This window comes from Epithele typhae, assembly GCF_022376455.1.
Source record: "Epithele typhae strain CBS 203.58 chromosome Unknown BXZ73scaffold_53, whole genome shotgun sequence".
NCBI classification, from domain to species: Eukaryota; Fungi; Basidiomycota; class Agaricomycetes; order Polyporales; family Epitheliaceae; genus Epithele; species Epithele typhae.
The window spans coordinates 136,131-162,855 of record NW_025954244.1 but is presented as its reverse complement, the minus strand read 5'-3'; the positions used below and the strand labels follow the sequence as shown (position 1 = coordinate 162,855).

Sequence of the window (26,725 nt, the reverse complement as noted above, 5' to 3'; positions counted from 1 at the left end):
TCTGTAGTCGAGGCACTGGGTCCATGTATTCCGGGAGAGGCGTCGACCTTCCAGCGTCCACGAAGGCGAAACCAAGCATAAGTGCGTCTTACTCTTACGTTCTCTCACATCGTCTCTTAAGATATCTTCCTCTACCACAGTCCGCGCCGAGCTTGCTGCGCTTCTCACAAGGGGCGGCGGCTGGCAACGGATCATCTATCTGATAAGATTATGCCGCACCTCTCACTTGGAACTCCGACAAGCGCGCAGGTACTATCCGCTCAGTGAAGACGTGGTTTACTCTACGCCCTGCTGGTCTGCATGGGAGAGTTCTCACTGCACCTCGCTGCCCCGAATTCTGCCGATTCCCGAGTACCATATGATGGCAAGCGACCACCGAAGGATCAAACACAGCGCCTTTGTCGTTCATTCATGGCGCACGGCGTGCCGCGTCTCTTCGAAGTCCTCCCACGTTCAGCCGATGGAAGGCATGTCATTTCACAGCGCACACGGCCGGTTTTTCCCACTCTATGCCCGCATGCATACAGTTTATGGACACGAAGCTGACACGGGGCTGACTCTGAGCTATCTGATAAGATGGCGAGACGGTGCACGTCGAAAGTTGTGCTCGTCCCAACCCCCACCACCAGCTGCAGCTTGTCAGCCGCTCCTCCCCCATCCTTTCCACGTCCCGCCATGTCGCTCAAGCGCGGAGGCAGCTCTGAGAAGACGCCTGTCGAGCTCCAGGACAAGTCCTCGGTTGATGGCTCCCACTCCGCCGATGGCCAGACGCCTGCCCTTGGCTACACGCCGCCGGCGAGAACGACAAAGCCTAGGCTCCCCTATACGTGGCAGCTTGTCATGATTATTTTGACGTGCCTTTGTACCTGTGAGCACTGGCCTTTATTCTTGTTTGTTGGCGAGCTCACCGACCGCTGCCTCCAGTCGGGAACCACTGGTCCAACGTACGTTCATCCCCGCTCAGTGCATGAAGAGCTGTTCACTCACACCTGTTCCTTGTACAGGGTCTTATCGTGTACGGGTTTGATACCACATCATCCATTTGCCCAACCTTTAACTGTGTTGCATTCCAGCTCACTCAAGACCACCATCATTTCGAAGACGCACATCAACAATTCGCAGTTTGCTACGCTGGTATGAATCACTCTTTCGCTGTGTATCGTCTAGCCAGTTGAGAGACGTTTTTTTCTGCCAGGTCGCTGTTACCAATCTCGTGAACACCTTCCTGTGCATCGGTCTCGGCTTCTACATCGACAAACTGGGAGGGTCCATCATGTCTGTCATTCTCGCCGGATTCCACCTCTCGGGTTCCATGGTCATGGCAGGCGCATCGACGAACAATCTGAACAGCTACCCACTCCTCATCGCTGGCAAGGTTCTCGCTGCCATTGGTGACGGTTCGCTCGACAACGCGCAGCACCGAATCTTCTCCACCTACTTCGCGCCTGGGAAGGGGTTCGCATTCTCCATCGGCAAGTTATTATATGCTCCTCCGTGTGACACCCACTGACGCGACCGCGAATACAGGTGCGATCTGGTGTGTCGCCAACCTCGCACAGTTCACCGGCCAGTCCACCGCGAACGTGATCACCCGGAACCTCGGCTCCTACTCGTGGGCCCTCTGGATTAGCGCCGTCATCGCGTTCTTCTCTTTCCTCTGTGCCGTGGCGGTCTTCTTCCTTGACCGCTATCTGCGCGTGCGCTACGACATTACCGATCAGACGAGCGGCCGCAGACACACAGGAAAGATCCGTCCGGGCACGTTCAACATCCGCGCGATCAAGCATCTGCCGATGACCTTCTGGCTCGTCGTGTTGTTCGCAATCTTCGAGAACGCGGGCGTGCAGTCGTTCGTGTCCATCTCGACGTGCGTGCTTCTCTCGTCTCTGCGGTGCGTGTGTGCATGCTCATCCCGGACCGCGGGGACATAGGCAATTTGCGCAGCAGCGGCTGCAGAAGGGTGCCGTCGTTGGCGGCTGGGTGTCGAGCTTCTACCTCCTCCTCCCCGCGGGTCTTACACCGTTCCTGGGCATCTACATCGACATGTACGGCCAGAGGATCGGGTTCTGTGCGTGCACCTCGTTCGGCTCTGCGTCTGTGTTACTAACTCGCGTCATCAGTGTTTGTCTCGGGGCTCACGTTCCTAGTGTCGATGCTGCTGCTCAAGTTCTCACACACGGTCCCGACGTTCGGTGTGTCCCCACGCTCGAGCGGTGTCTGTGGTTTAGTCTAACTTTATACTTTGCGCAGTCGCGGCCTATGTGTTCTACGCCCTCTCTCAGGTAAGCTTTCCCGAGAGGCACGACTAGTCGTCACACTCACACGATCCTTCAGGCCGTGACCCCGGCACCTCAGGTCGAAATCATCCGAAGCATCATTCCCGACCCTGAGTACTTCGCAACCGGGTGCGTGCATAGCATGTTTACAGAGTTCTTCTTCCTGATCGTATGTTTGCTTCAGATTCGCCATTAAGAGTACGCACCCATAGTTACTTTAGTGAAACTTTTTTATGCTGACCTTTAGCACAGAATCGGTCGTCCAGGCCTCAATCGTGATCATCACGACTGCCGCTGGTCGCCTCCAGGACCTCTCCGCGACCGACTCACTTGACCCCGCGGTGTCGCTTTGGCTCGCGTACGCCTTCCTCTCCGTCGCAGTCTCCGGCTTCATGCTCGCCATGTCCTACTTCGCGCCCAACGTCCTCCCGGCTGCGCGCCTCTCACAGCTCCCCCGCGCGACATGCCCGCCGAGGTCGAGAAGCTCGCTGCCGCGCAGGGCATTGTTGTCAACAAGGCGGACCGGAAGGACGACGATGACGACGACGAGGTCAGCGACATAAAGCTCAAGGAGCGCATGCTTAAGTCGCCGAAGACGCGCAACGGGGTGATCAGCTGGGGATACCTCATCGTCGCCTTGGGCATCATTTTCATTGGCTGGATTATGTTCGGCCTGGGTGTGAACTGGGGTGTGCACGGTAGCGTTGTGGCGGGCACCGTCGGCGAATGAGATCTATGCGTTACTAAATACGAGTTGTTATTGATTCACGAAATGAAGCTGACATACCTCAGAAGTAGTACACAAAGAGTCTGTACACGCTCAGCTCTATAGAACTGTGGGGTCCAAACCCCAATGTTGGGTTAGGGTCGTACTTGTTACTTCTGTGAACACTTGGAGGGAAGGTTGTCGGGAGCTCGAGGATCTGAAGGCAGTCAGCAGGCATGTTACAACGTGCATGCACTGTCTATGTATTAGAAAGCGCGTGGTAGGGCGGGGAAACTGTGGAACATGATGAAGAGGACTGCTGACACGTGCCACGACCACGTAGGAGTGACGTGGAAAGCATAAAAGTATAACGAGCGCGCGCGCCATGGGGCACGCTGCCTCTTTTCCTTCGACCATGACCCGGATAGGTCTCTTTCTATGTCTCTGGCTTTCTCTATGGTCGGACACCGTTCTCGCCTCGGTGCTCGCTATCGACTATGGCGCGGACTTCATTAAGGCATCCCTCATGAAACCAGGCCAGCCCTTCGACGTCCTCCTCGACCGCGACTCGAAGCGGAAGATGCAGACGGTGGTTGGATGGAAGAAGGAGGACAGGCTATTTGGAAAGGACGCTGCGAACGTCGTGAGTACATGCGCCATTTTTCTTCCGCGAGCATACATTGAGGGCGGGCCCAACCCAGGCTGGTCGATTCCCGCTGGACTCCTTCTCCTCCCTCAAGTTCCTGCTCGCCGCGCCCTACGACTCAGATGCCACCTCGTTCTACACCTCCATCGCCACCGGGGACACCGTCCGGACCGAGCGCGGCACCGTCGCGCTCCGTCGCTCGGACGGCACCCAGTGGGCCGTCGAGGAGCTCATCGCGATGCAGTTCGCGTACGTCCGCGACCTCGCGGAGAGCACCGCGGGCGAGAAGGTCAACGACGTCATCGTCACCGTCCCGCCGTACTACACCCAGTTCGAGCGCGACGCCGTCGTCGACGCGATCGAGATCTCCGGCCTCCGCACGCTCGCGCTCGTCAACGACGGCACCGCCGTCGCCGTCAACTACGCCATGACGCGCGCCTTCCCCGAGCCTGAGGTGCACGTCATCTTCGACGCCGGCGCGTCGTCCGTTCGCGCTACGGTCGTAGAGTTCGCTCCCGTGCCGGACCCCAAGGCGAAGACGAAGGTCGTCCGGGACGCGACCCAGATCACCGTCCACGGCGTGGGCTACGACCGGTACACTGGCGGGACGGAGCTCGTCAAGCGGCTGCGGGACATGATGCTCAGCGACTTCCAGAAGCGCTACAAGCGGGACATCAGTAACGACAAGCGGGCGATGGCGAAGCTGTGGAAGGAGGCAGACCGCATCAAGGCCGTTCTCAGTGCGAATCAGGAGGCTCAGGCCACGGTGAGTCTTTGTTCATGTATCGCGCCCAACCCGAGGCCTTACGTGTCGCATCAAGATCGAGAGCCTTGCGTACGACATCGACTACAAGGGCAAATTCAGTCGCTCCGAGTTCGAGGCTGCGTGCAGGGATCTCAAGAGCCGCTTTGCTGTCCCCATACGCGAAGCACTTGTGCACGCTGGCTTGAAGTTGGTATGTTGATTCCTTGGGCTTACTGCGTACTAGTGTTCATCTCCGGCAGGACAATGTCTCTTCCATCATTTTCACTGGTGGTGCGTCGAGAACCCCCATGGTCCAAGAAGCAGTTCGTTCCGAGTTCCCGTCAACCAAGCTCGCGTTCAACGTCAACGCGGACGAAGCCGCAGTGCTTGGTGCGGCGCTGCACGGCGCGGGTCTCAGTCGCCAATTCAAGACGAAGGACATCCGGATCGCGGACATCGGCCCGTACGATATCCAGGCTTCCTACCAGTCCGAGGTCAAGCAGCCCGGCGCGCGTCCGCGTACCATCAACACGCTCGTTTTCCCTGTTGGGTCGAAGACGTCCACCAAGAAGACCCTGAGTTTCAAGCGCACCGAAGACTTCTCTGTCAAGCTCGCATACAAGACACCACCAACCCGGTAAGCAGACTGGTGACACCATGTTGAGAAGTGGGGCTGACGCGTATGCAGGGGTACCCCGCAGAAATCCTTGAGGCGCATATCCTTGGGGTCGCAGATGCTATCAAGAACTTGACAGAAGCCGGTGGAGCAGAGCCTGTGGTCAAGGCCACCGTCATGCTCTCGGAGTCTGGCTTCGCGTCCATCCGCGATGCCGTTCTGACCGGCGAGTTCAAGGACGAGTCGATCACTGGTAAGCCGTCGTCTTATCTCCCGTCCAACTTTTATGTCATCCTTGAGCGCAGGTAAACTGAAAGACTTCTTTGGTAAAGGTTCCTCCGAGTCGGTGGACGAGACGACGGTGAACGTGGGCGAAGCCGAGGAGGACACTTCGACCACGACGTCTTCGGCAGCCGCTGCAGCCTCTGCGGTGTCTAAGAAGGAGCCCATCCCTCTGGAGATTGAGTCCAAGTTCCCCGCTCTCGCCCCCATGTCCGTCACGGAGAAGCGTGTTGGGCGCGAAAGGTCAGGGTTCCGTTTGTATGCGTGATTGACGCGCTTGCTGATACGCTGTTACAGGTTGAAAGCCATCGACACGCAGGAGCTGTCGAAGCGGAAGCACGAAGAGGCGCGCAACACACTCGAGGGCTACATTTACAAGCTCCGCGACCTTCTCTCAGATGAGTCGCCGAGTGCTCCCTTCATGAAATGCTCGCAGTCGGAGGAGCGCAAGAAGATTGCGCAAAAAGTTGACGAGACCCTTGTATGGCTTAACGAACACGGTGACGACGCAAACACGGCCCAATACATCGAGCAACGCTCGGCACTAGAGTAAGTACGCTCCTCGTTGCACGTGGGAGCAAGGCCCTAACCTCGTCGCTCGTGTAGGACCCTAGAGAGACCCATCGTACATCGTTACAAGGAGATCGAAGAGTTCCCACAGGCGCTCAACAACTCCCAGTTGTGGAACTGGCACTCGACGCTCTTCCTCGAGGATGCACGGGCGAACCTGACGCGCGACCTCGAGGCCGGCATCGCGGCGGGCATGAGCGCGCCGCTGAAGTACACGAAGGAGGAGCTCGACGACTTCGAGAAGACGCTCAAGGAGCACGAGTCGTGGCTGGACGAGTGGGTGGAGAAGCAGAAGAAGGTGAAGATGAACGAGGACCCGGTCATCCTCACGAGCGAGATGCGCGCGCGCGCGAAGGTGCTCGAGAACCACCTCCAGCGACTCTACCGCAAGCCCCCGCCGAAGAAGCCGAAGAAGACGAGCAGTTCGACCGCGAAGACCGCGACGACGTCGGAGGCCGCCTCCGCCAGCGAGAGCGCATCGGCGTCCAGCGAGCCTGTGAAGCACGAGGAACTGTAGACGTAGCGTATACTCCTCACATATACACTAATTTTATTAGCTCGGACACCCACCACCAGGGCCACGCTTAAGGTCGTGCGTCAAGTCCGTAACGAGTGTCACAAAGCAGTAGCTTCGCCTTTACCCTCAACGGCCACACTACCACGTTGATTGGAGCGTTTGCATGCATCTAAATTACCATAGAACCAGGCCCAGCAATGGTTGACGCAAGAAACCAACGATACAGTCATGAGAGGGTATAATCACTGCTGTTCAGCTCTCGCCTTGAGAGTGTCCGCCATCGCCTGGAAGCTCTTCATCAGGTTCGGGCTGATGAACCACTTGATAGGTACGAGCCAATGCCCGCGAAAATCTCGCGCGACTCGTAGAACGTCTTGCCATCCTCCGTGGTACTAAGAGCCTGCCAACGCTCCGACCGGATGAACCAGGAGGACATGAGCCCGGAGAAACACAGCCGGTGGGTCTCGTCGTCGCAGTGGGTGATGAGCACAGACGCGGGCTGCTTCTTCGCACCGTCGTCCATGGTGGGCGGGATGTGCGTGAGCATCGAGAGGTATTTGCCCTTGGCGGGGGTCTGGTCCTCGACCTTCTTCTTGTCTTTGTCGACGACCTCCTGGCTTCGACTGGAGAGAGGGCAGATGCCAGGGATAAGCTGGTGGCGCAAACGCAGAGCGCCTGGTGCTGCTTACACGAAAGAATTCCTGATAAAGAGACAGCGCTGGATGAACACGAGAGCCGCGACCAGCTGCGGCGGAAGTGCTCACCACTCAGGGTATTTGGTGAAGTCGGTGAGCACTTCCCATACTTTCTCTATCGGGGCGTCGATCTCTGCAGAGACGGATGCAGTGAAGACGGCAGAGTAAGAGGGCTCTGGGAGGTTTGTCTTCGAAGCCGCCATGACGGCAGGACGCAGCGACGCCGAGGTTGCGTTACATAGCGCCGTGCGTTGCACCGCTCGGAGAACTCCGGGACTCCCACACGAGCCGCGCACTACTCACACGTGCGTGTGCATGTTGAAACTTGTCCACATCCGTATGTCACGCTCAGCCGTGTCATGTTTCTGTTGATGAGAACCTCAGGAAACAAGGGTTTTCCGACTAATGATACATGAAACTCAGAAACTGTGCAGATCTTGTTCATCAAACTGATACCGCAACGTATGTCGCTGATCATGAACTGCTTTCATTCCATTTGTTTCGTCTCATCTTGGCCGCGCCTCTTACCAGTCATGCACAACACTGACCGAAGACGCGGTGTTGCTATAGTCGAATCAATGTATGTCTTGAGCTTTCGAGTGCCGCAGTGCGTGAAGTGGCATGGGTCGCTGTCGTCTTCAACACATCGAATATCACTGCGTCCGATAGTTGCACCGCGAACTGAGGGTGCCATGCCATTCTTGCCTTCCCAGTTCGACGCTGTGCAAATTATAGCACCAGGTGTGCACCCCTCGAGAACCCAGGTCTGATTTGGTTCATTCTGTTTATAGTACTGGCAAGCTCGGTGTTCGCCATTGGGGTCGGCGCCGCTCTGAACTTCAGCGTCAAGGCCGACGGAAATATCACGAGCGGTTCGCAATTTGCTATATTCTCTCCCTCGGACGGATTACTCACAGTTAGGCTCCTGCATGCTGACGTCATGCACATTTCCGTGGCTAGCTTGTCCATCCCCGGAGAGCTCATCTCCTTTTGTTGGCTCCGTCGTACCAATAGGAAGTTGTCTACCGAATCCCAGGCTCAGATCCTCTTGTCACTGCGTGTATCCATTGTCCTCACGACGCCGGCGCCCAGTTTGTTCAGAGGCTCCGCGAGTCTGATCCGCAAGTCTAAACCCGGACGTGAATTTCGTGCCCGTTCCCGTGACAGTACTATTCTTGTATGTATCGATCGCTCGATTCTGGTTGCGATCCGCCAGCCGCGTCGGGGCAGCCTCCAGAGAGCGTGGGCTCCGTTCTGCTCGAGATTACAAAACCAGCGCAGTCCATACGACTCTCCCAGTCTTTCTGCCACGATGTACACTGCGATCATCTCGCTGTTCGGTTCTGTCGAACAATCCTGTGAGCTGGCATGGCATGACGCCTTCCATCATTGTCTTCGTAGACCCTCGATGCGGAACACATCAAGGCCCCGTGCGCCAGTGATTCCACAGCAGGTTTTATTTTTGCCATTTCGTTTTGGGAGCATCTCTGCGAACGAAGAGCGGCCTACTACTTGAGCGGCTACTGTTGACGAACACGGCCCGATGCTCGCGAAGGCGAGACTTGGTAGAGAAGAGATTCGAAGAGATTAGGCGTTGTCACTCATGACTACATGCCTCACTGCGCGGCCCGGTGATCGGACCGGCGCAAGTAAGTTAGTGAAGAGAGGCCCGTGAGAAGAGCTGAGACCACAATTGCCGCTGATGAACGCCTCGCCGTCAACGCGAACTGCTATGTCTCATCGCCCGTGGGCGCGAGGCGGCCAGCTTCCACTTTTAAAATGTTCTGTCGGCGGGTAACTGGCCCTGATAGTCGGGCCTGGATTTGGTCTAGATTCGCGTGCTGCCATCACAACCGCCGTGGGCGTCTATCCGGACGCCCGTGCTGCGTACGGATGTCTCTCGACTATAAAGTACGCCCGCCAAGAACGGCAGACTCTCTTTGCCACTGGCGGGTCCCAGTTACAGCTTTCCTGTCCTTTTTGCGTCGTCCTTTCCTTGACCCATCCACCCCGCCCCACCCTCCGCAATGGCGTCCACATTCTATCTCTTCCGCGTCTTCACGCTGGGTGAGCCAATGTCCCATCCTCCTTCCAACTCTGTCCTCACCCTTCTCCCAGCCGTCATCTTCATCACAACGACCATTGAGCTCGTCCTCAGTCTGAATACCGCGGTAGCAGTCCAGGGACCATCGCAGATGCCGTCGGCACACCCTGGAGCAACGCGGGCATCATCGCTGGAATCGGCCAGCTAGTCTTCATGGCGGTCGTGTAAGCGCTCGCTACTCTCCGCCGAGGTGCATGTGAAAGCTCACATACCCACAGCTTCATCCGTGGATTCATGCGGCGCGGCACGCCCGTTGCATGGGAGCTCGGCATGTTCTGTAAGCCACTTCGCGCCCGTGCCCGCACCCTCCGTCGACGATACTCACGTTCCGCGTCAGTCGCCGGCGCCGCCCTCCTCTTCTTGACCGCGATCCTTGCCTTCACCTTCAAGGACGGCTCCGGCGGCCTCACCTGTGCAGGCGCCACGAACGTCAGTGTTATCACCATGTGCAATGGCCGACTGCCCATCGCCTTCGTCTCTATCGCCACAGGTGGCTGGCGTGAGTCCCTCGCGTTCGTCCTCGCACGCAGGCAGTCTCGCTGACCCACTCGAACGAACGATGCAGTTGCGCTCTACTGCCTCATCGGCGTCTTCGTCACGATGTCCGCGTCGAGCAGCGGGCAGTCACCCTGGAGCTCGCCGTTCCGGACGAACGACAGCACCAAGGAGAAGCTGGGAGACGTGTAGATGGGACCGGAGAGGCGGCGGGGCCCGAGGTGCGTGAGACTGGTGCTACCGTTGGCAGGCCCTCGCGAAAGGGAGACACAGGCCTGCTTCTGATGCCACGCGGAAGCACATGACGCGCCGGGTCCTTCTCCGCGCAACCGTGCCGAAATCACCTTCGACACCTGCGCACTGCGGAGGGCTGGGGAAAGCTGAGTACTGAGTAGTAGTACTCTCGGATTGGATGTCCATAAATAGACAGATATTTCTACCACTTGTACTAGTACTGAGGGCTGTGCCGAAGGTGTGCGACCGTCGGACCCGCTGTGAGTAGCATCGAAATGTTCGATGATGGAAACGGCTCTAGAGCCGTCTTGATTCAGTAGATCGTTGATGCGTCTCAAATCTTGTCATGAAATCAACCTCTTGGCCACAACTATATGACGTCCTCCCGACAAGTTCGCTCTCGCCGCCCTAGCTTAGTACCGGCCCAAGTCGGCTTGGAGTCGTGCAGACTGGATCCCCATCGCATCTCGTTTGTTCAAATTGCGGCCTGCATCGACACCATCGTCGCAATTCCTCCCAAGTGAGTGGCGCCAAGTCCATTCCTCCTGATGCAAACGGATGTTTCGTTAGCTGTGACCTTGGCATTCCTGGCAGATCCTATTTTTAAGGCACCCTCTATTTCGCGTGAGTTGCAAGCAGACACCGAAAGATATCCAAGCCTTGAACTGATCAAACCGCAGCATCCTCATCGTGACTGGATCTCTCTGGGCGCCGCCGCTTGCAGCCTCCCAACTAGATCTTCAGCACGCCCACTGCGTTCGCTGACCCACCCACTCTCTGCTCTCTCACTCCCTGCCTCCGAAACCCGATGCCTGATACGGCAGCCTCACCGCGTGCTGACCAGTGTTGTCCTATTCAATCGCCTTGACTGTTGTTCGTCGGCTGCGCAGAAAGCATGGAGCGGCTTTGTCGAAATCTAGAGGAAGTGATATAACGTCATGCTGGATCTATCTGGCCTATCGCTTCCGTCGAGCATCCTGTGGGCGAGCATGACGCGCTGTCTTTTACTGGCATCACCGTCTACACAGAGCTTCAATGCGGAACAGATGAAGACTTTGTTCACAAGTGAATTCAGCAGTCCCCATCTTCGTCCTTTTGTTTGACCACTCAAAGCATAGATGAGCGACTCATCGCTGTCGAATGAGGAGCGTCTTGATTCACAGACGGCTGCCACGTAGCATCGGACCGATGACGGACACGACCCGCGAAGGCGATACATACCTAACCCGGTCGAGAGAAGTGAGGTTTCGCCGGTTAATTATGACAGCGCAGCGATGGATGCATTAGTCGCCTCACCCGTTGACGGGTGCACATGAGGACGGCGCTGCACTCACACCTGGTGTGTTGCGCACTGCGCAGTGCTCCGGTGATCTGCATGCCCGCGCACAAAACGCTCTCACGGCTCGACACTCTGCATCGCGACGGAGACGAGAACCAGCGGCTCGATCCGTCATGGCCTGTGCTCGCAACAGCGCACCCACAACCCCTCTCGTTGGCCGCGCTCGATGTCGACGCTGGGAACGTCGCTAGCTCCATCAGCGTCCGCACTGCGCAGGGTGCAATACCGCGCCTATCCCGAGGGCAGCGCCCACTTTTTGAGTTCTGCCGGGTGCGCTCTTCTTGGATAGTGGGAACGACTATGGGGATCCATGGTTCTCGATATATATAGGTGGCCCGCGGGGAAGGGCTCTCTTACCACGGCGGGTCCCACCTTCGAGCTTTCCCTCTGTCTTCTTCCTGCGGCGTTCTTTCGTTGCCCCTTTACTCTGCATACCTCTTCGAAATGGCTTCCGCATTCATTTACTACCGCATTTTCACCCTCGGTGAGTCGTTCGGTTGATGCTCGCAGAGAAGTTGGCACTCATACCTCGTCTTATCACTAGTTACTGTCTTCGTCACGGCCATAGTTGTGCTCATTCTGAGTGTGCAGACTGCCGTTGCAGTGCACAGCCTCATCTTGGAGGACTCCGGTGTTACCTGGAGCAATGCGGGCATCGCCGCCAGCATCATCACGCTGGTCGGCATGTCGTTCATGTAAGTGCCCTTCCCCCTTTGCCGAGACGCACTGAAAGCTCACGCTCCCTTAGCTTCTTACGCGAATGCATCGGGCGCGGCGCCCTCGTTCTGTACGAGCTCGTCGTGCTCTGTAAGCTGCTTCACTCCCCTCTCGCCTCTGACTCTCGACGTCGCTCACCTCCCGCGCCAGTCCTCAGCTCCATCCTCTTCTTCGTCACCGGGACCGCCGCCTTCACTGATGGCTCCGCCGTTATGCAGCCCGTGCGGGACTTCGGCCTCGCATGCAAGGACTTCGACAACTCCGACCTTGTCACCATATGCCGGGACCAGCAGCCGATCGGCATCATCTCGGTCGCTGCAGGCGTTTGGCGTGAGTGTCCTGCGCCAAGTTATCCTGGAGACCAGTGAAAAAAGTTGCTGACCCACTTGATCGATGCAGTTGCGATCTACTGCCTCGTGCTCGTCTTCGTCGCGCAAGCCGCGTCGAGCCGCGGGAAGTCGATCTGGACCTCGGAATTCCGGGTGGACAACACGGAGAAGAAGCTGGCGGGTCCCGTGCAGACCCGGATTGTCTGACGGACGCGAGACTGGTTCCACCACGGCGTGGAGATCTCTCTGGATGGATGTTGGAGGCCTGCTCTTAATGTAACGTCATTCGTTTTTATTACGCCCCAGCCGCGTTGTAGCATATAAGTCCTGAAAAGCTGGAAGTGGCACTGGGATTTACGAAGTGGGGAGGGGAGAGGCCCATGACAAGGTGTTGGGCTAATCGCGAGGTAGGGATGTGAGGCGCCGGAAGGAGCCGAAACAGTCAATTTCTGGGATAGGGCGCTTATGCGGCATACGCACTTATCTCTCACCACCATGATGCTCGTTCTCCACCGTGCGCATAACCGAGGGGAAGCACAACGCAGTTCCATATTTGAATGGTGGTTTTAGCTCTGCTTACAGCTAGGACACCCTGGCATACTCCCCTAATCGCTGCCACCTTCATCCGAATCCTTGGACAAGTCATCACTCGTGTTGGTCAGGAGTACACTAGACTCGAACTCCAATGATGTGAGTAGTTCTTGTAATGCCACCTAGTTTTTCATCATCTCATTAGACACCATCATATGTCCTAATATCAGATAAGGCTATTGGAAGCGAAGGAATAGGCTTGATATAGGATATCATCGCGCCCATTGTTTAAGTGGGCAGCGTGACCTAATGCGTTCGGGCTGCTTCCAGAAGGGAAGTCGCTTCGTGCTTGCCGGATTCAACTTTAATCTAGGTGATATGTGTCCTCGTCACTTGGAACAGCCCGCGCCGGTTACTCTGATCGTTTGAGTCCCGCTCGCGACCAAGCTCTCTGTTCGCTACCTCACCGACTGTCTTTTCAAGAACAACGTGAAATCGGCCAACGGAAGGCGTACGATGTTGACGATCAGCCTCTGCCTGAGCGCCCTTTCCTTGTTTATCCGGTATTTACCCTGTGCCTTTGGCTCATTTTAATGCTCAAGAAGGATATATCATACGATCGTACGTTTGGTTCTTCGAGTTCGGAGTCACGATACACATGGGCCTGACGGGCATTGGTGTCGCAGGCATTGGAAGATGGCTTCTGCGACACATCATCATGACTCACAGTGAGGATCTCCCTTCTTCGACAAACACAAAGCTGACCGTCCCCTAGGTGTCCTGGACGGAGCGATGATCGTGCTCGTCGCATGTGAGTCTTCATGTTCTTCGCTCTGAGCGCAAGAGCTCGCTGACCGGTCGCGACGAGAGAATTTGGAGATCGGGACAAGCGATCGTTCACCGCCGATCGTTTGTTCTCGGCGGCGCCAGGCTGGCCGGGAAGGCGAGAGACCATGTGGCGCTCCAAGCTCCGGACGCCTCCTTGGTCCCGCCAGCGGATGTATCACGGCGGAACGGACAAAACGGAACGCGACTCGGATGGACCGATGCGGGTGCGAAATGCGGCACGCTAGGGGGATTTCGCTTTCATCCGTGAGCAAGCATCGCCGTACAACGCCGCTCACAGCTAACTTACTGGATTGCAAGAATACCTGCCTGGAGGCTTTACAAACGTCGATCGTATACGTCGGCCGAAACACGCCCAACTGTCCGAAAGCTTCCAACTGACACCTGCACGATGACCCACATGCATGCTCCACATCCCAAAGCGCGATCGAAACGCGAGCGGGATATGGGTGGCCAGTCGAGGCGCTCAGGAGCGGTTTAGATGCCGACGCCCCTTATCAGGGAAGTCCGAGGGTCAGACGACGGTGGCGCCGAAGATTGGGTCTCCAGAAAGTACTTCCGCTCTCCTCCTCCTCTCTCTCCTCCAGCCACCATGCCACCAAGCGCGCCCAACACCGTCTAAGCTCCCTGCTTGTCTTTCATGCAATGTGTTTCATCCTCTCATTCAACAGTACACCAACGTAGAGTCGAAGGCTGCACACCCCACGGCGCCGACGACCCGTTGATAAAGCCGCTCCCAAACGGCTACGGACGGGCACAGGGGCCTCGATGACGAAGCTCCGCCACAGCCGTCACGCATTCATCTGTTCAGCCGCTGCCCCTTGTTGTTTACTTACCCATCGTGCAGCGCGGATCACCGTCCCCGAGGCGCCTCCTCCAGGCTCCGATCTTTCCTGCACATCCTTCGCCCGCGACGCCACTTCCGCAGTGCTCCTCAAGCATGCGTATCCTCGCCGCGGCACGCCGCGGAGGCTAGTCTATCTGCTCTATATAAAGTACCGATCCGTCTTACGTTGGTCAGACTATTCCCCCCTCCCGTTTTACCCTTTCTCCCCCGTTGCGTCACACGTCCTCGCCCGCCCACTGATGGACGCCTCTCTACCCTCGTCCCCCGCCGAACAGCCCAAGCAGGCACTACGTACACAAGCACGAGACAGCATCTCGCAAACATCCACCATCGCAGAACCCAACATGGAGCACCGGAGAAGTCGGGGAGAAGACGATGAATCGTCAGAAATGGGCCGTGAAGACTACGGGCCGCAGGAGGGCGAGAAGGCCAAGGACCCGTACGAGGTTCGCATGGGCCCTCAGTCCCCGGACAACCCTAAGACGTGGTCGAAAGGGTACCGGTGGTACATTACCACGCTCGCCGCCGTCCTCCTGCTCAACGCGTAAGTCTCGCTCTATATCTCGGACAGCGCGCGGCATTAACTCGTTTGCGCTTTCGCAGCACCTTCGCGTCCTCCGCGCCCTCTGGCGTGATCCCCGACCTCATTGAATACTTCTCCTTCTCTCGTGCGGTCGGCACCCTCACGATCGCAATCTTCGTCGCCGGCTATTGCGTCGGGCCCCTCGCGTGGGGACCCTTGTCCGAGTCGTATGGCCGCAAGCCGGTGTTCGTCTTCACGTTCATCGTCTACACCGGCTTCCAAATCGGCTGCGCACTCTCCCGCAACACGGCGTCGATCCTCATCTTCCGCTTTCTCGGTGGCGTCTTCGCTGCCTCACCGCTCGCAAACAGCGGGTACGTCCCCCCGCTCGCCCACCACTCTCTCCTCTAGATTCAGTGTTGACTTTTATCCTCAGTGCCGTCATTGCGGATATATGGGACCCGGCAGTCCGCGGCGAGGCGATGGCGATCTTCACCCTCGCGCCTTTCGCTGGCCCTACGTTCGGGCCCATCGTCAGCGGCTTCATGGCTAACGCTGGTGTCTCGTGGCGCTGGGTGTTCTGGGTGCTTGCCATGTTCACCGGAACGTGTCTAGCTTTGGTGATCTTCACGCTCCCGGAGACATATGTGTACGTTCTTCGTCCTCATCACTCCCTACATTTTTCGCTGACCATAACATTTAGTCCTATCCTCCTTGTAAAACGCGCTCAGAGATTGCGGAAGGAAACTGGCGACAACCGTTACTGGGCGCCGCTGGAGCGGGAGGATAAATCGATAGGCGAGCGCATAAAGCACGTCTTTGCACGTCCTTTCGTCGTCCTCGTGCATGAGCCTATGCTCATCGCGATCACCCTTTACATGAGTGTACGCCCCTCCTTTCCGCTTCCTGTTTGTGCAGATTCTGACTGCGCCTTCCAGTTCATGTATGGGTGCCTCTACCTGCTCTTTGAGGCGTACCCCATCGTCTTCACTCAGGGCCACAACCTCAACCAGGGTATGTCCGGCCTGATGTTCCTCCCTATCTTCATCGGCGGCATCACTGGCGTCATCATTTACCTATTCTTCTTCAACCCGCGTTACGAGCGCGCGATCGCCGCCTTCGCCCCGTACCCCGTCCCTCCCGAATACCGGATGGAGGTTTGCATGCTCGCCGCGCCCATCTTCGCCGGCTCCTTCTTCTGGTTCGGCTGGACATCCTACCCCTCCATATCCCTCTGGGCGCCGATGCTCTCCGGCATCCCCCTCGGCGTCGGCGTCATCTTCCTCTTCCTCGGCCTGTTCAACTACACCATCGACGCGTACCTCTTCGTCGCCGCGTCGGCGCTCTCCGCCATCACCGTCGTCCGTTCGCTGTTCGGCGCCGGGTTCCCATTATTCGCGACGCAAATGTACGTGGCTCTGAACCCACGCTGGGCGTCGACGCTCCTCGGGTGCATCGCGACGTTGCTCGGGCCCATCCCGTTCATCCTCCGCTACTACGGCCACCACCTCCGCCGGCGCTCTAAGTACGCGCCGACAGGGGACCTGCCGATCAAGCCGCCCAGTGAGGAGATGAAGGAGAAGGAGCGTGCGGCGCGGGCGGTTTGAGGAGGGTTGAACGTTGAGGCACGTTGCTGGGGGGTTCTCAACTTACTTCGCTTGGCTTCTTGACTTTGGGTTTGTTGGCGATGCGGTTCGCTGGTGCAATTACTTATCCTCACGACGCTCATGACAAGATATCCTGTTCATTTTCAGTACAATGTATATTAGTGCAATGTCTCCGTAGGCTCAGAGTACAGTATATATCAATGACATCATCCGACGTCCTTTCGAGGCCACCGCGAATGAACGTCATGTTGGCTGGTTGTGGCCGACCAATGGTGATCGGATGTTGTAAGCCAACCAATGGATGGCGGCTCGAGGCGGCCCGTCGTGCGGCGGCCTCATTGTACATCCTCCTACTCACTTCGGCCACCGCTTCTTGACTTCTACTTGTCTGGCTTGTAATTTCCAACCCCCTTTCTCTCTGCCCGACTCTGGCCATGTCGCAGATACCTTGGAATCGCGTTAGCATCGATACCCTCCGGGCGGTCATGGACGACCTCGGCCTCGCAGCCTACACCTCAACCGCCTCCTCACACGAGCTCGTCAAGCTCATCCGAAAGGTCGAGACGGACGGAGGTACGTGTCTCCCTCTCCTATCCCGCCTACGCGTTCAAAACCGACGCACTCGCACCAGTCGACGCCGTCGCCAACCACCTAAACAGCCTGCACGGCCCCTCGCGGCCCTCCGCCGCCGCCCACGCGTCCATCTCCATCTCCAACCCCGCGGACGACCTCGACCCCGAGTCCGACCGCGTCGCACCCCCGCCCGTGTTCCTTTCGACCCGCTCCGGGCTCCGCCCCATCGTCGAGATCCCGCGGCGCGCCCGCCACCCCAAGCCGCCGCCTCCTCCCCCTCTCCCTCAGCATCTCAAGCCACTGCCTCTGCGGCGGCGGCGGCGCTCCCGCCGCCAAGCTACGCGGCGATTAACGCGGAGTACCGCGCGATGGGCACGTACCGCGGGCCACGGCGCACGGACCAGGTGTTCGACGGGGTGTACATCGAGACGCGCCCGGAGCCGGCGCGCAAGGCGGCGGCGAGGGACTGGGAGTTCAGCAAGGAGTTCTTGGGGCCCAAGTCCGCGGTGCAGACGGAGTGGTCGAGACGGGTGGACAGGATCGGGCTGGGGAGCATGTCGACGCGGGGGCGGGCGACGGAGCTTCGGGGTGGGTGACTGCTGTACGTGTTGACTGGTTGGAAAGTGCGACTGAGACGACCGTTGGGATTGTTTGAAGCGTCGATGGTAGTGTACTCTCTTGCACACTTGGTGCGGCAATTGTAGGACCGTTTGGTAGCGATTCGTGAAGGGGCAGCAGCCATAACTTCCGGGACCGCCGGCCCGCCGAGACCATGCGCGTCTTGCGGGATTTTTAGAACTTTGTGCCAACTCGCGCAATTGGTGTCAGTCCTCCTCTTCCTCCTCCCCCCTCGTCCCCTTCCCACTTCGTGTTGGTGCGGCGTTTTGGTGCCCCGCCATGTCGCAAGGCCTCCTTCCCCACGCTCTCCTTGACTTCACTCTCGCTCGCGTTTCCGCGCGCCTGGAGCGGCTCGCTCTCCGCCGCTCTGCGAGCCTCGCTACAGGCCGAAGACACGCGCACCAGAGCGCTGCCCTCGCCCATGTGGTGCCCCAGGAGTACCTTGAGGACAGCGATGACAGTATACTTCACCCTGCGTACGTCTCTCTAGTCCCCACTTTCACGAGTCGTGTACCTCACCCCGTTCCCCTCAGGTGGCAAGCGCGCCAGCGGACACCAGCATACCCTCCACCCTGTTCCCGCAATCTACGGTTAGGGCCGCTGCGGACCTGGAGAACCATCTCGCGCAGGTGAAGGAACAGTCTTTGGTCGAGGTGAGTTAATGTAGTTCACGTTTGCTTCCCCCGACCTGCTGACCTCAATCACAGCAGGCTCGGACGGAAGAGCAACCCGCTTTCTCTGAAACGAGCTGGTGTCGATATACGCCGACTTGCTTGCCAACCCTCCGCGACCTGAGCCGCCTTCGCGATCTACCGACGCCATACAGGACCAGCGCGAAGCAGACGAGGCTGCATTGCGCGGGATCGTTCAGTCCCTGTATGCGCACGAAGGCAGCGCTATCCCCTTGGATGTCAAGTCTCAATGTACGGCTGCCATTGCGGAGCTGCGCGAGCTTGTCAAAGTGCTTGAGAGGGCCCCCGTGAAGACGCAGGAATCATTGACGGTTCTCCCCGAGGAGAAGTGGCAGTCGTTGGTGCGGATGTGTGTTGAGGTGGGGGACTTGTCAGCTGCTGAGAGCGTCGTGGACCTCATGAAGGTGCGTCTGCTACTCTAAGGCGCGTTTTGCATGTACTCACTTCCCCTCAGCGCGCCAGGTCACCATTCGAGACGGCGATGGTGCCGGTCATGGACTACTATGCGTGCCGGGGAGAGGTCGCCAACGCGGAACGGTTCCTTAATAAGTACTGCCCGACTTCGCGCCCAGAAAAATTGCGGGACTTGCACATCAAGACCCACATCCGATCGGTAGACACTCCCACATTCCCCGCCACTGCGCTCGCCGTCCTCCACCAATATGAGACCGAGGGTCAGCCCGCCCCCCAGCGCAGCTATACCCGCTGCATCCACCACCTCATCTCCACCCGCTCTTCCGTCGCCGAGGCGCAAGCATGGGATCTCTTCGCCCACATGCGATACGTCGCGCACCCCACCCCCGACGCTGTCCTCTACACCGTGATGATGCGCGGTTGCGGCTCGCGCGTCATGTCCCCACAACCAGCACGCGCTCTGGACCTCTGGACGGAGATGACGGTCGACAAACGCATAGAGCCCCCCATCGACGCGTACGTGGCCGTCATGTATGCGCTCGCGTGCTCCAACCAAAAGATCTACATCGATCGCGCGTTCCAGCTCGCCCGCGAGATGCTGGACGGGCGACGCGACGCCTACGGCCACTCCCCGTTCGAGCCGGACAACAGAGTGTTCGCCGCGCTGCTCGAGGGCGCCAAGCGCCTGGGTGACCTCTCGAAGGCGCGTTGGCTCCTGGCGGAGATGGTGTCCGCGAGCCTTCGCGGGGCGCATACGGGCGCCCGAGCTGTGGTAGTGAACGCGAAGGCGATGCGGCATGTGTTCAATGCCTACACCGTCTACCGCCCACCGTTCGTCCGGGGGGCCGCGCCGCTGGTGGAGGAAAATGCGCCTGCGGTACTACAAGCAAGCAAGCCCACACCACCAGGAGCAACTGTGAGGCGGGAAGCGTTCAGACCGACGCGCAAGAAGGAGTGGAGAACGCCCCCGAACCGCCTCCACGAGTCCCGGTCGCGCAAGAAGAACCAGCGTTCACGGTCACCCTTCCCCAAAGCAAGGCGGAAATCATCGCGGAAGTGCGGGCCCTCTTCCGCCGAATCACCCTCGCTTCCTCGGTCCTCCCGACGAACTCGCACATGCGGAAGAAACGCTTTGGGCGTTCAGGGACGTCAAACCCGACACCTCCCTGCTCAACGCGTACCTCGCCGTCCACTACAAGCACGCGCCGTTCGAAGAAGGTGTCCACCTCTACAAGACGCTCTTCGCCGAGCATGGCATCGAGAAGAATGCGTGGACGTACGTGGACGCTCTGGAGCACGCATCGAGGCTGCCCTGGGAGCTAGACGGGCGGCGTTCACGCTCGCCCACGAAGTCTGGGACGAGTGGCGTGTCGTCGAGGAAGAGTGGCGACAGAAGGGCCCCAACAAGGCGCTCCTAAACCCGCGTCTCGTCGAGCGCGCCCACGTCGCCATGATCCGCGTCCTCGCCTTGTGAGTCCCCCGTCTTCTTCTCCTTGCTCCTCCCCGGCTAACGCGTCCTCCCGCCACAGGACGCGCAACACGCGCGACGCCGTCCAGCGGGTGCGCGACTTCCACGCCGCGTACCCGCCGCGCGCGGTGCTCCCTGCGTGCCGAAGCTGCCGCTGCGCTCGACGCGGACGGTGCTCGTCGCGCCGCGCCCGCTCGTGCGCCTGGTCTCGCCGCGGGGATCCCGGACACGAGCGTGCCGCCGCTCCTCACGTTCTCCGACCTCGAGCTCCTCCACCACCGCCTCGTCGACCGCGGCGACAAGGAGTCGATCGGGTTCGTCAAGTTCGTCTGCAAGGCGTACCAGGGCGCGCTCGCGCGCCGGAAGGAGGCGACGCTGGACACGCGGCCCGCCACGCAGCCAGATGGCGAGAAGCGGGGGCGAGGAGTCGGATGTGGACTAGGGAGGGAAGGGGTGCTTAGATGGATCGGATTTGGGACGCGGTGCGTCGCGAGGATTATCTCATGTCGATTAATGACTGTACTGTATGCGCTTGCGCGGCCGGGAGGCTGTGTCGTAATGCTCCAAATCTCTCATCTGATGGGCTCAAGGTCGGCGAGTACACAAAGGGAGGGCTCACGCCCACAGACAGACATTCCTGGATATTTGGGACCAGAACAACGACAAGAGTCGCCGTCTTCGAGCCGGTGGCTAGCACATGCTCTTGTCTGTGCTCGCTGCTGAAAGTCGTCCATGTTATCTCTACAGCGCTCCCTTTATGCACTCCACTGGAGGGTCAACGGTCGCGGACCCGTTTCGAGGACGGACGGCGGAGAGACGCACCCACCACCGAGACCTGGCTGTTCTCGACTCACACGGGCCACGAGGCAAGACCGCTTGTGTGCGTCTTCGGCTGGATCCATCGGGAACGAGGCCCCGTTCAGGCAGTCGGGACCGCAGCGGGCGAATGCGCTCGTTGTGGCAGGTGTGGATGAGTAGGCGCGCGCGCAGGCAGTATAAAGGCCTGCACGTCTCGCGTGTAGTTATTCCTCACTCTCCTCCGTTTCCTCTGCCCCTCGACATCGACGCCGGCCCCGCGCTCTCTCCTCCCTTATCCTCTTCACCTACCCGCCCCTCCTCATGCAACACTTAGCCATCAAGCGCTCACCAGCAAACAACCTGCAATAACCCTGGTGAGCACCCTTCGCCACGCGCATATCATTATCCTCGTCGCTGACCACAGTGCCTCATATAGACGTCTGACGCACGATCATCCTCCGGTATGCCTCTCCTCTCTCTCCCTCTCTGAGCGTGCTCGGCTTCGGGATTCGGCTCTTGGGCGCCACCGCCACTGGCTCGACAACTGGCCTCGCGCCACAAGAAAGAGCTCAAAGGCCACATGCTCTCGGTGTCGGTGTTCTGGGGACTTCAGGCTCGGCCGACCGCTCGTTGCTTTTTGAGGTGCTTGGCGACCAAGGCTCGACCCTAGGATATACAAGCGCCCGAGCTCGAGGAGGGCTCCTGAGCTGCTGAGGCGCAGCCGACTCCTCGGACGCAACAGCGACGTTCGCCGCAGATGCGAGCGTCGCATTAAGGCTGAGTGTAAGTGCTCTGTCCACCTGTCGCCCATTATTGGCTCACGAAGGTTCCCCTCGCAGCTCCAGGGGCGATACAATCTCGCCCCTTGCTTCCGGCTTTGGCCATTATCGCAAGACTGGCGTAAGGAGTTCAAAGGGCACTTGGATGCTTCGAGCTCTGAAAGCCGGAGCACCGTTGCGGCTACGGAAAGGAGGAGAGACATTAAGACAACGTTTGCCCGACGACTCGACATCCCGCCATCACGACTCCCATGCGACCGACACTTCGACTTCGACCGATACTTCGACCTCGACCTCGACCGACCGACCTCGACCGACACTCGACACACCGACCGACACACCGACCGACACTCGCCATCGACCGACATATAGACTTCGACTTCGACTTCGACTTCAGCTTCGACGTGCGACCGACATCCGACCGTGTGCTGCAAGAGGTGACCCGAGCGACCGACTCGGCACCCACCCGAGGACGGTCCGTCGCTTTCGGGCGATGGTTCCTGGCGCAGGCCTCTACGTGGCCCTCGGGACTAGTACCCCGGGAACACCCTGTTCTCGGTGGGAAGCTAACGTGCGCCGAAACATCCGTGAGTACTATCCATCTCCTACACTTTTGCTCTTCACAACGGCATGTAATCCATGTACATACGCTATACTTCTGCAATTCACGTGGCTCTCTTCCTACAACAACCGTGCGCTGTACTTGATCGCCTGCAGCTCCATCACATGCCCCGCCGTGTCCATCCAGAACGGCGGACACACCAGCTCCACCGTCACCTCATACACCCCGTCCTCCCCGCGCACCCTCCCCACGAACCGCGCCGTCCCGCCCGCCCACAGCGCGACGTGGTCCGCCGCGCACTGGTGCGCCTGCGCGTGCACGGGCAGCCGCAGCGCCTCGCGCTCGGCCGACGCGTCGTGGAAGCGCATCATCGCCCACGGCTCCGGCTCCGCGTGCGGCAGCTGCGGGCACACGCCGAGGTCGACCGCGAAGAAGAACGCGAGCGCCGGCCGCCGCGCGCCGAACACGAGCGTCGCCGGCGGGCTCCCCGTCCACGCGCGGTCGAGCGCGGGCGAGTGCCAGACGAGCGCGACGTGCTCGCGTGCGCGCAGGCCGCGCAGCGCCGCGCCGGACACGCGGAACGGCGAGCCCTGCGCGTCCGCGGCGGTGCGCGCGAGCCCGCGGGGCACCGCGGGCGCGGGGCGTGCCGCGGGCTTGGCGGCGAGCAGGACGTGCCGCCACTTTGGGACGTGCGTGCCCGGGGGCGTGGCGGCGTCCGCGGGGACGAGGTGGACGAGGGCGAAGCGGCGGAGGCGCGGGAGGCCGCAGTGGAAGACCGGGCGCGTGGGTCGTGGCAGCTCGCGCAGGGGGTGAGGATGAGGCAGATGGGCTCGTGGTGGGAGGAGATGAAGAGCGCGAGCGAGCAGTGCGGGAGGTCGATGACGGGCATATGTGCGTTGATGCCGTGCGGGGTCATGGTCAAGGTGGGCGCGCGGTGAGGCTGGGGCGCATCTTGACGAAGACCCCAAGGTCTGAAGTCGGCCACCAGGCCTGGAGGAACGATGTCAGTAAGTCGATCAAGCGCGAGCTCGTGATGCAACCCACCTTTTCAGAGACACGCTTGTAATCAACTTGTATACGCTCGTACAGGTGGAAAGGCATCGGGGACTCTGCGAAAAGATACGCTGATGTCGAGGCATGGATGTTCTTGTGGTCAAGAGCGATGTCGTGCTGCATCGAGCGCAAGTCATCAGCGAGGTCGACGCTCGAGACCCCAGCACCCCATGCCCAGAGAGACGTGTCGTTCGACGTCCGCATGAGCTCTTCCTGGAGGCGATAGAATGCCTTGCCGCCTTCTCCGTAAAGCATCGGCATGTTGATCCCGAAGATGCCAAGAAGGCAGTACGCTTGATCCTCTTCGCGCGTTGTGCTCCGCTTGGCCGCCCACGACATGCGTTGCGCAATGCTGACGTCCGTGATGTCCGCCTCAAACGTGAGGATCTGTTCGGGGATCGAGGTGATCTCAGAGAGCAGCCCGGATAGCTCTGCCTTGGTGCCGATGACGCCCCAGTCCACAGAAAGAAATACGACCATCTCGGGAGCGAGGAGCTCTTGGAGAGTCCATCCGCGTCTGTGCCACTTGCTGCGACGAAAGTAAGAGCCGGGCTGCCAAGGATCACTGCGGCCTGGGACGTCAGCGAGGTACACGAAGCAGATTTGGGCGGCGGCGTAGTAGTTGAACATGGAGTTGATGTCTCCGGAAAGCTCGGCGCTGCTCTCCTTGTTGATGCATGCGGTATCGGACCATGCCCAACGGTACCCGTAGCTTTCGGCGAGAGTGCAGAACATACGCATCTTGTCTGAAAGGTGGTCGCGGGAGTTGTATCCAGACCGCGTCGCAGCCTGAGAGTTGAACGACTGGACGTGCTGGAAGGAGTCTTCTTGAGAAGTCCAGACATGAGAGATAATAGCGTATCCATCCGGAATGTCTTCCGGCGCGTCGAACCGGGTTAAAGTGGCGTTATGGGTGGTGAGAGCCCACATGATTCCACTGAACGCTCTGTCAGTTGATCCGAGTATACGAAGAGAGTTCGAACAATGGACATACACATGCGGTGACGTGTCAAGTCGCAGTTGGGCAGTCGCGGATAACAGGATGGAGAGTATCGAGGGGAGAACGCCAACCCTTCGGATGGCGGCTATAAGGCTTCATGAAGCATGTGTAAAGCCGTTTGGCGAACCTGTCAACCCAAAGCTCAGTATATCACATATCCATAAAGTCAGATCAACAACAACGTGAAACAAGAGCGACAAAAAATGAAAGGTGATTCTGTTGGGTGGAGAAAGCAAATGCGGCGTCAATATCTAGCAAGGCCACGATCCTCCATCGTGTCACCCGTCTTGCCCAGCAATTGGAAACGCGAGTACGCGAGCTCCACTGTGCCGCCCTCCCAGCCAGCGATGTGCTCCGTCGCCCAGTCGTGCGTGTCTGGATAGTACCTGAGCTGCTGCAACTCTGCCAAGGGCTGGGTGTACCCATAGAAGCGTATTGTCACCTACCTATCTCCTCCGCCGCGGTGCCACTTGCTCCGACGAAAGGCTAGCTCAAGTACGGACATCCTCGCTTAGCGCTGAGCCTCGCCGGGCGTGGACGGCTGAGGTGCAAGGAAAGACTGGGGGCGCGCGAGACAAACGGGCTTGTTGGGCTATTCCGATGGCGACTATACAGTTTTCAAATTGGCGATTGATGGGACATATTACCGCCTTTGTAGCTGGGCTTAAAACACTAGTAGGCGAATATTGATGTCACTACAGGAACATCAGGCGCCTATCAACAGGCCGATAATCGGAGCCCCCATCGCCGACGCTTGGACGGCCACCCTGCCCCGAGATTCCCCTGTCCACCATCCACCCACTGCAACACCACCACGCAGGTCGCCTCTTTCCATGTGACACTTTCCCTTTTCTGACCTTTGAGAATCCAGAAATGTGGCTGTTACGCGCGGACGACGCGGCCCTAGTGCGTTTCAACAGCCCAGAAGACGTCCCCGAGGGATACGCCATTCTCTCGCACGTCTGGGGCGATCAGGAAGACAGCTTTCAGCAAGTTCAGCTTCTCAACTCTCAGTCTTTTCAGCCGGGTTGCAGCACGCGAGATCTCCTCTCTCCCAAGATCCGCATGTGCTGTATGCTGGCCGAGAGCTACGGCTACCGCTGGATCTGGGCCGACACAACCTGCATCAACAAGGAGAGCAGCGCAGAGCTATCGGAGGGCATCAACTCTATGTTCAGCTACTACGCCGCATCCCAGATCTGCGTCGTCTACCTCCATGACGTGTCCAGCGATGGCGAGCCCTGGCTCCCCGGCTCGGATTTCCGAAGAAGTAGGTGGCATACGCGCGGATGGACTTTGCAAGAACTCCTCGCCCCGGAGATGGTTGTATTTCTGTCCAGAGAGTGGAAGGTGCTCGGGACGAAGGCCAGTCTTGCGACGCTTATCTTCGAGATCACCACCATCCCGGTGAGCGTCCTCAAGTTCAAGACTGATGTGACGAGCATCAGCATTGCACAGCGCATGTCGTGGGCTTCGCGTCGCCAAACGACCCGGGAAGAAGACGCGGCGTACTGTCTTCTTGGTCTCTTCGGCGTCACTATGCCCCCTCTGTACGGGGAAGGTTACAGGGCGCTGCACCGTTTGCAGGAGGAGCTCATGAAGACCTCGAGTGATACATCCATATGGGCGTTCGGGGTCGACCCTGTACCCTCCAAGAGTCTCCAAGCGTTGCGCTCCCTCAACACGACATTCCACTTAGTCACAAGGAGATCCACGGATCCCATTCTACCTATTTTCTTGCCAATGGTACAGACCTATTCCACTCTTATAATCGGATCGGAGGGGTTTTGACTGCTGTGGGTGAATTTGCATTTCTTTCATTGATGTGTGCTGAGTTGATTCCCTGTATACCTCAGAATTGGCGACGAATGCGCCCTCCTACGGACAGCGTGAAGATAAACATGCTGCCTCACATGACGAACTCTCCAACCTTCACCAGCACTCCTTATGGCGTCCTCGCGCACGTGCCCGTCGTCGACCTTCCAACCTGCTCCTTGGCTATTCTCCTCTCGCAAGACCACCTTCCTCTAGGATTGATCCTCACGCCATGCGATGACGCCACTGATCCCAATCGGCCGCTCTTCCACTCTGGACTTCCGCGAGGTCGGCGCTTCACCCTCGTAGAACTCGTCACCCCCGAAAT

General features: G+C 58.9%; 10 protein-coding genes across 10 annotated transcripts; 8 read left to right on the top strand and 2 right to left on the bottom strand.

Annotated features, from left to right (window-relative positions):
* Positions 1–675: 675 nt before the first annotated feature.
* BXZ73DRAFT_104593 (MFS general substrate transporter) lies at positions 676–3,006 on the top strand (the record flags this gene model as incomplete). Its single annotated transcript, XM_048015950.1, has 13 exons — positions 676–868; positions 925–944; positions 1,005–1,015; positions 1,074–1,134; positions 1,196–1,496; positions 1,528–1,867; positions 1,932–2,068; positions 2,121–2,192; positions 2,251–2,282; positions 2,335–2,405; positions 2,461–2,474; positions 2,529–2,698; positions 2,752–3,006. 13 exons carry the CDS (start codon positions 676–678, stop codon positions 3,004–3,006), a joined length of 1,677 nt encoding a protein of 558 aa, XP_047874582.1.
* Positions 3,007–3,397: 391 nt separating this feature from the next.
* Positions 3,398–6,358, top strand: BXZ73DRAFT_104592 (actin-like ATPase domain-containing protein; the record flags this gene model as incomplete). Its single annotated transcript, XM_048015949.1, has 8 exons — positions 3,398–3,625; positions 3,684–4,394; positions 4,450–4,584; positions 4,634–4,978; positions 5,062–5,242; positions 5,295–5,514; positions 5,569–5,820; positions 5,878–6,358. 8 exons carry the CDS (start codon positions 3,398–3,400, stop codon positions 6,356–6,358), a joined length of 2,553 nt encoding a protein of 850 aa, XP_047874581.1.
* A 242-nt stretch (positions 6,359–6,600) lies between these two features.
* BXZ73DRAFT_91879 (uncharacterized protein) lies at positions 6,601–7,256 on the bottom strand (the record flags this gene model as incomplete). Its single annotated transcript, XM_048026147.1, has 3 exons — positions 6,601–6,667; positions 6,691–6,975; positions 7,123–7,256. The coding sequence occupies 3 exons, from the start codon at positions 7,254–7,256 to the stop codon at positions 6,601–6,603; spliced, it is 486 nt and encodes a 161-aa protein (XP_047874580.1).
* Positions 7,257–9,080: 1,824 nt separating this feature from the next.
* BXZ73DRAFT_80054 (uncharacterized protein) lies at positions 9,081–9,844 on the top strand (the record flags this gene model as incomplete). Its single annotated transcript, XM_048023209.1, has 5 exons — positions 9,081–9,120; positions 9,201–9,321; positions 9,376–9,434; positions 9,495–9,656; positions 9,723–9,844. The coding sequence occupies 5 exons, from the start codon at positions 9,081–9,083 to the stop codon at positions 9,842–9,844; spliced, it is 504 nt and encodes a 167-aa protein (XP_047874579.1).
* Positions 9,845–11,669: 1,825 nt separating this feature from the next.
* On the top strand, positions 11,670–12,478 carry BXZ73DRAFT_104589 (uncharacterized protein; the record flags this gene model as incomplete). Its single annotated transcript, XM_048015948.1, has 5 exons — positions 11,670–11,709; positions 11,770–11,920; positions 11,974–12,032; positions 12,093–12,272; positions 12,342–12,478. The coding sequence occupies 5 exons, from the start codon at positions 11,670–11,672 to the stop codon at positions 12,476–12,478; spliced, it is 567 nt and encodes a 188-aa protein (XP_047874578.1).
* A 2,469-nt stretch (positions 12,479–14,947) lies between these two features.
* Positions 14,948–16,625, top strand: BXZ73DRAFT_52016 (MFS general substrate transporter; the record flags this gene model as incomplete). The annotated part of the gene is made up of 5 exons (XM_048020736.1): positions 14,948–15,039; positions 15,099–15,392; positions 15,455–15,667; positions 15,722–15,902; positions 15,957–16,625. 5 exons carry the CDS (start codon positions 14,948–14,950, stop codon positions 16,623–16,625), a joined length of 1,449 nt encoding a protein of 482 aa, XP_047874577.1.
* Positions 16,626–17,059: 434 nt separating this feature from the next.
* Positions 17,060–17,794, top strand: BXZ73DRAFT_104587 (uncharacterized protein; the record flags this gene model as incomplete). Its single annotated transcript, XM_048015947.1, has 3 exons — positions 17,060–17,198; positions 17,257–17,392; positions 17,536–17,794. 3 exons carry the CDS (start codon positions 17,060–17,062, stop codon positions 17,792–17,794), a joined length of 534 nt encoding a protein of 177 aa, XP_047874576.1.
* Positions 17,795–18,095: 301 nt separating this feature from the next.
* Positions 18,096–21,084, top strand: BXZ73DRAFT_104586 (uncharacterized protein; the record flags this gene model as incomplete). Its single annotated transcript, XM_048015946.1, has 8 exons — positions 18,096–18,292; positions 18,358–18,469; positions 18,643–18,912; positions 18,963–19,978; positions 20,067–20,198; positions 20,246–20,392; positions 20,480–20,816; positions 21,022–21,084. The coding sequence occupies 8 exons, from the start codon at positions 18,096–18,098 to the stop codon at positions 21,082–21,084; spliced, it is 2,274 nt and encodes a 757-aa protein (XP_047874575.1).
* A 2,663-nt stretch (positions 21,085–23,747) lies between these two features.
* On the bottom strand, positions 23,748–24,512 carry BXZ73DRAFT_1836 (uncharacterized protein; the record flags this gene model as incomplete). Its single annotated transcript, XM_048017564.1, has 1 exon — positions 23,748–24,512. A coding segment is annotated over one exon (765 nt), but the record flags the coding sequence as incomplete, so codon positions are not given.
* Positions 24,513–25,455: 943 nt separating this feature from the next.
* On the top strand, positions 25,456–26,373 carry BXZ73DRAFT_52027 (heterokaryon incompatibility protein-domain-containing protein; the record flags this gene model as incomplete). The annotated part of the gene is made up of 1 exon (XM_048020739.1): positions 25,456–26,373. The coding sequence occupies one exon, from the start codon at positions 25,456–25,458 to the stop codon at positions 26,371–26,373; it is 918 nt and encodes a 305-aa protein (XP_047874573.1).
* Between the last annotated feature and the right edge of the window lie 352 nt (positions 26,374–26,725).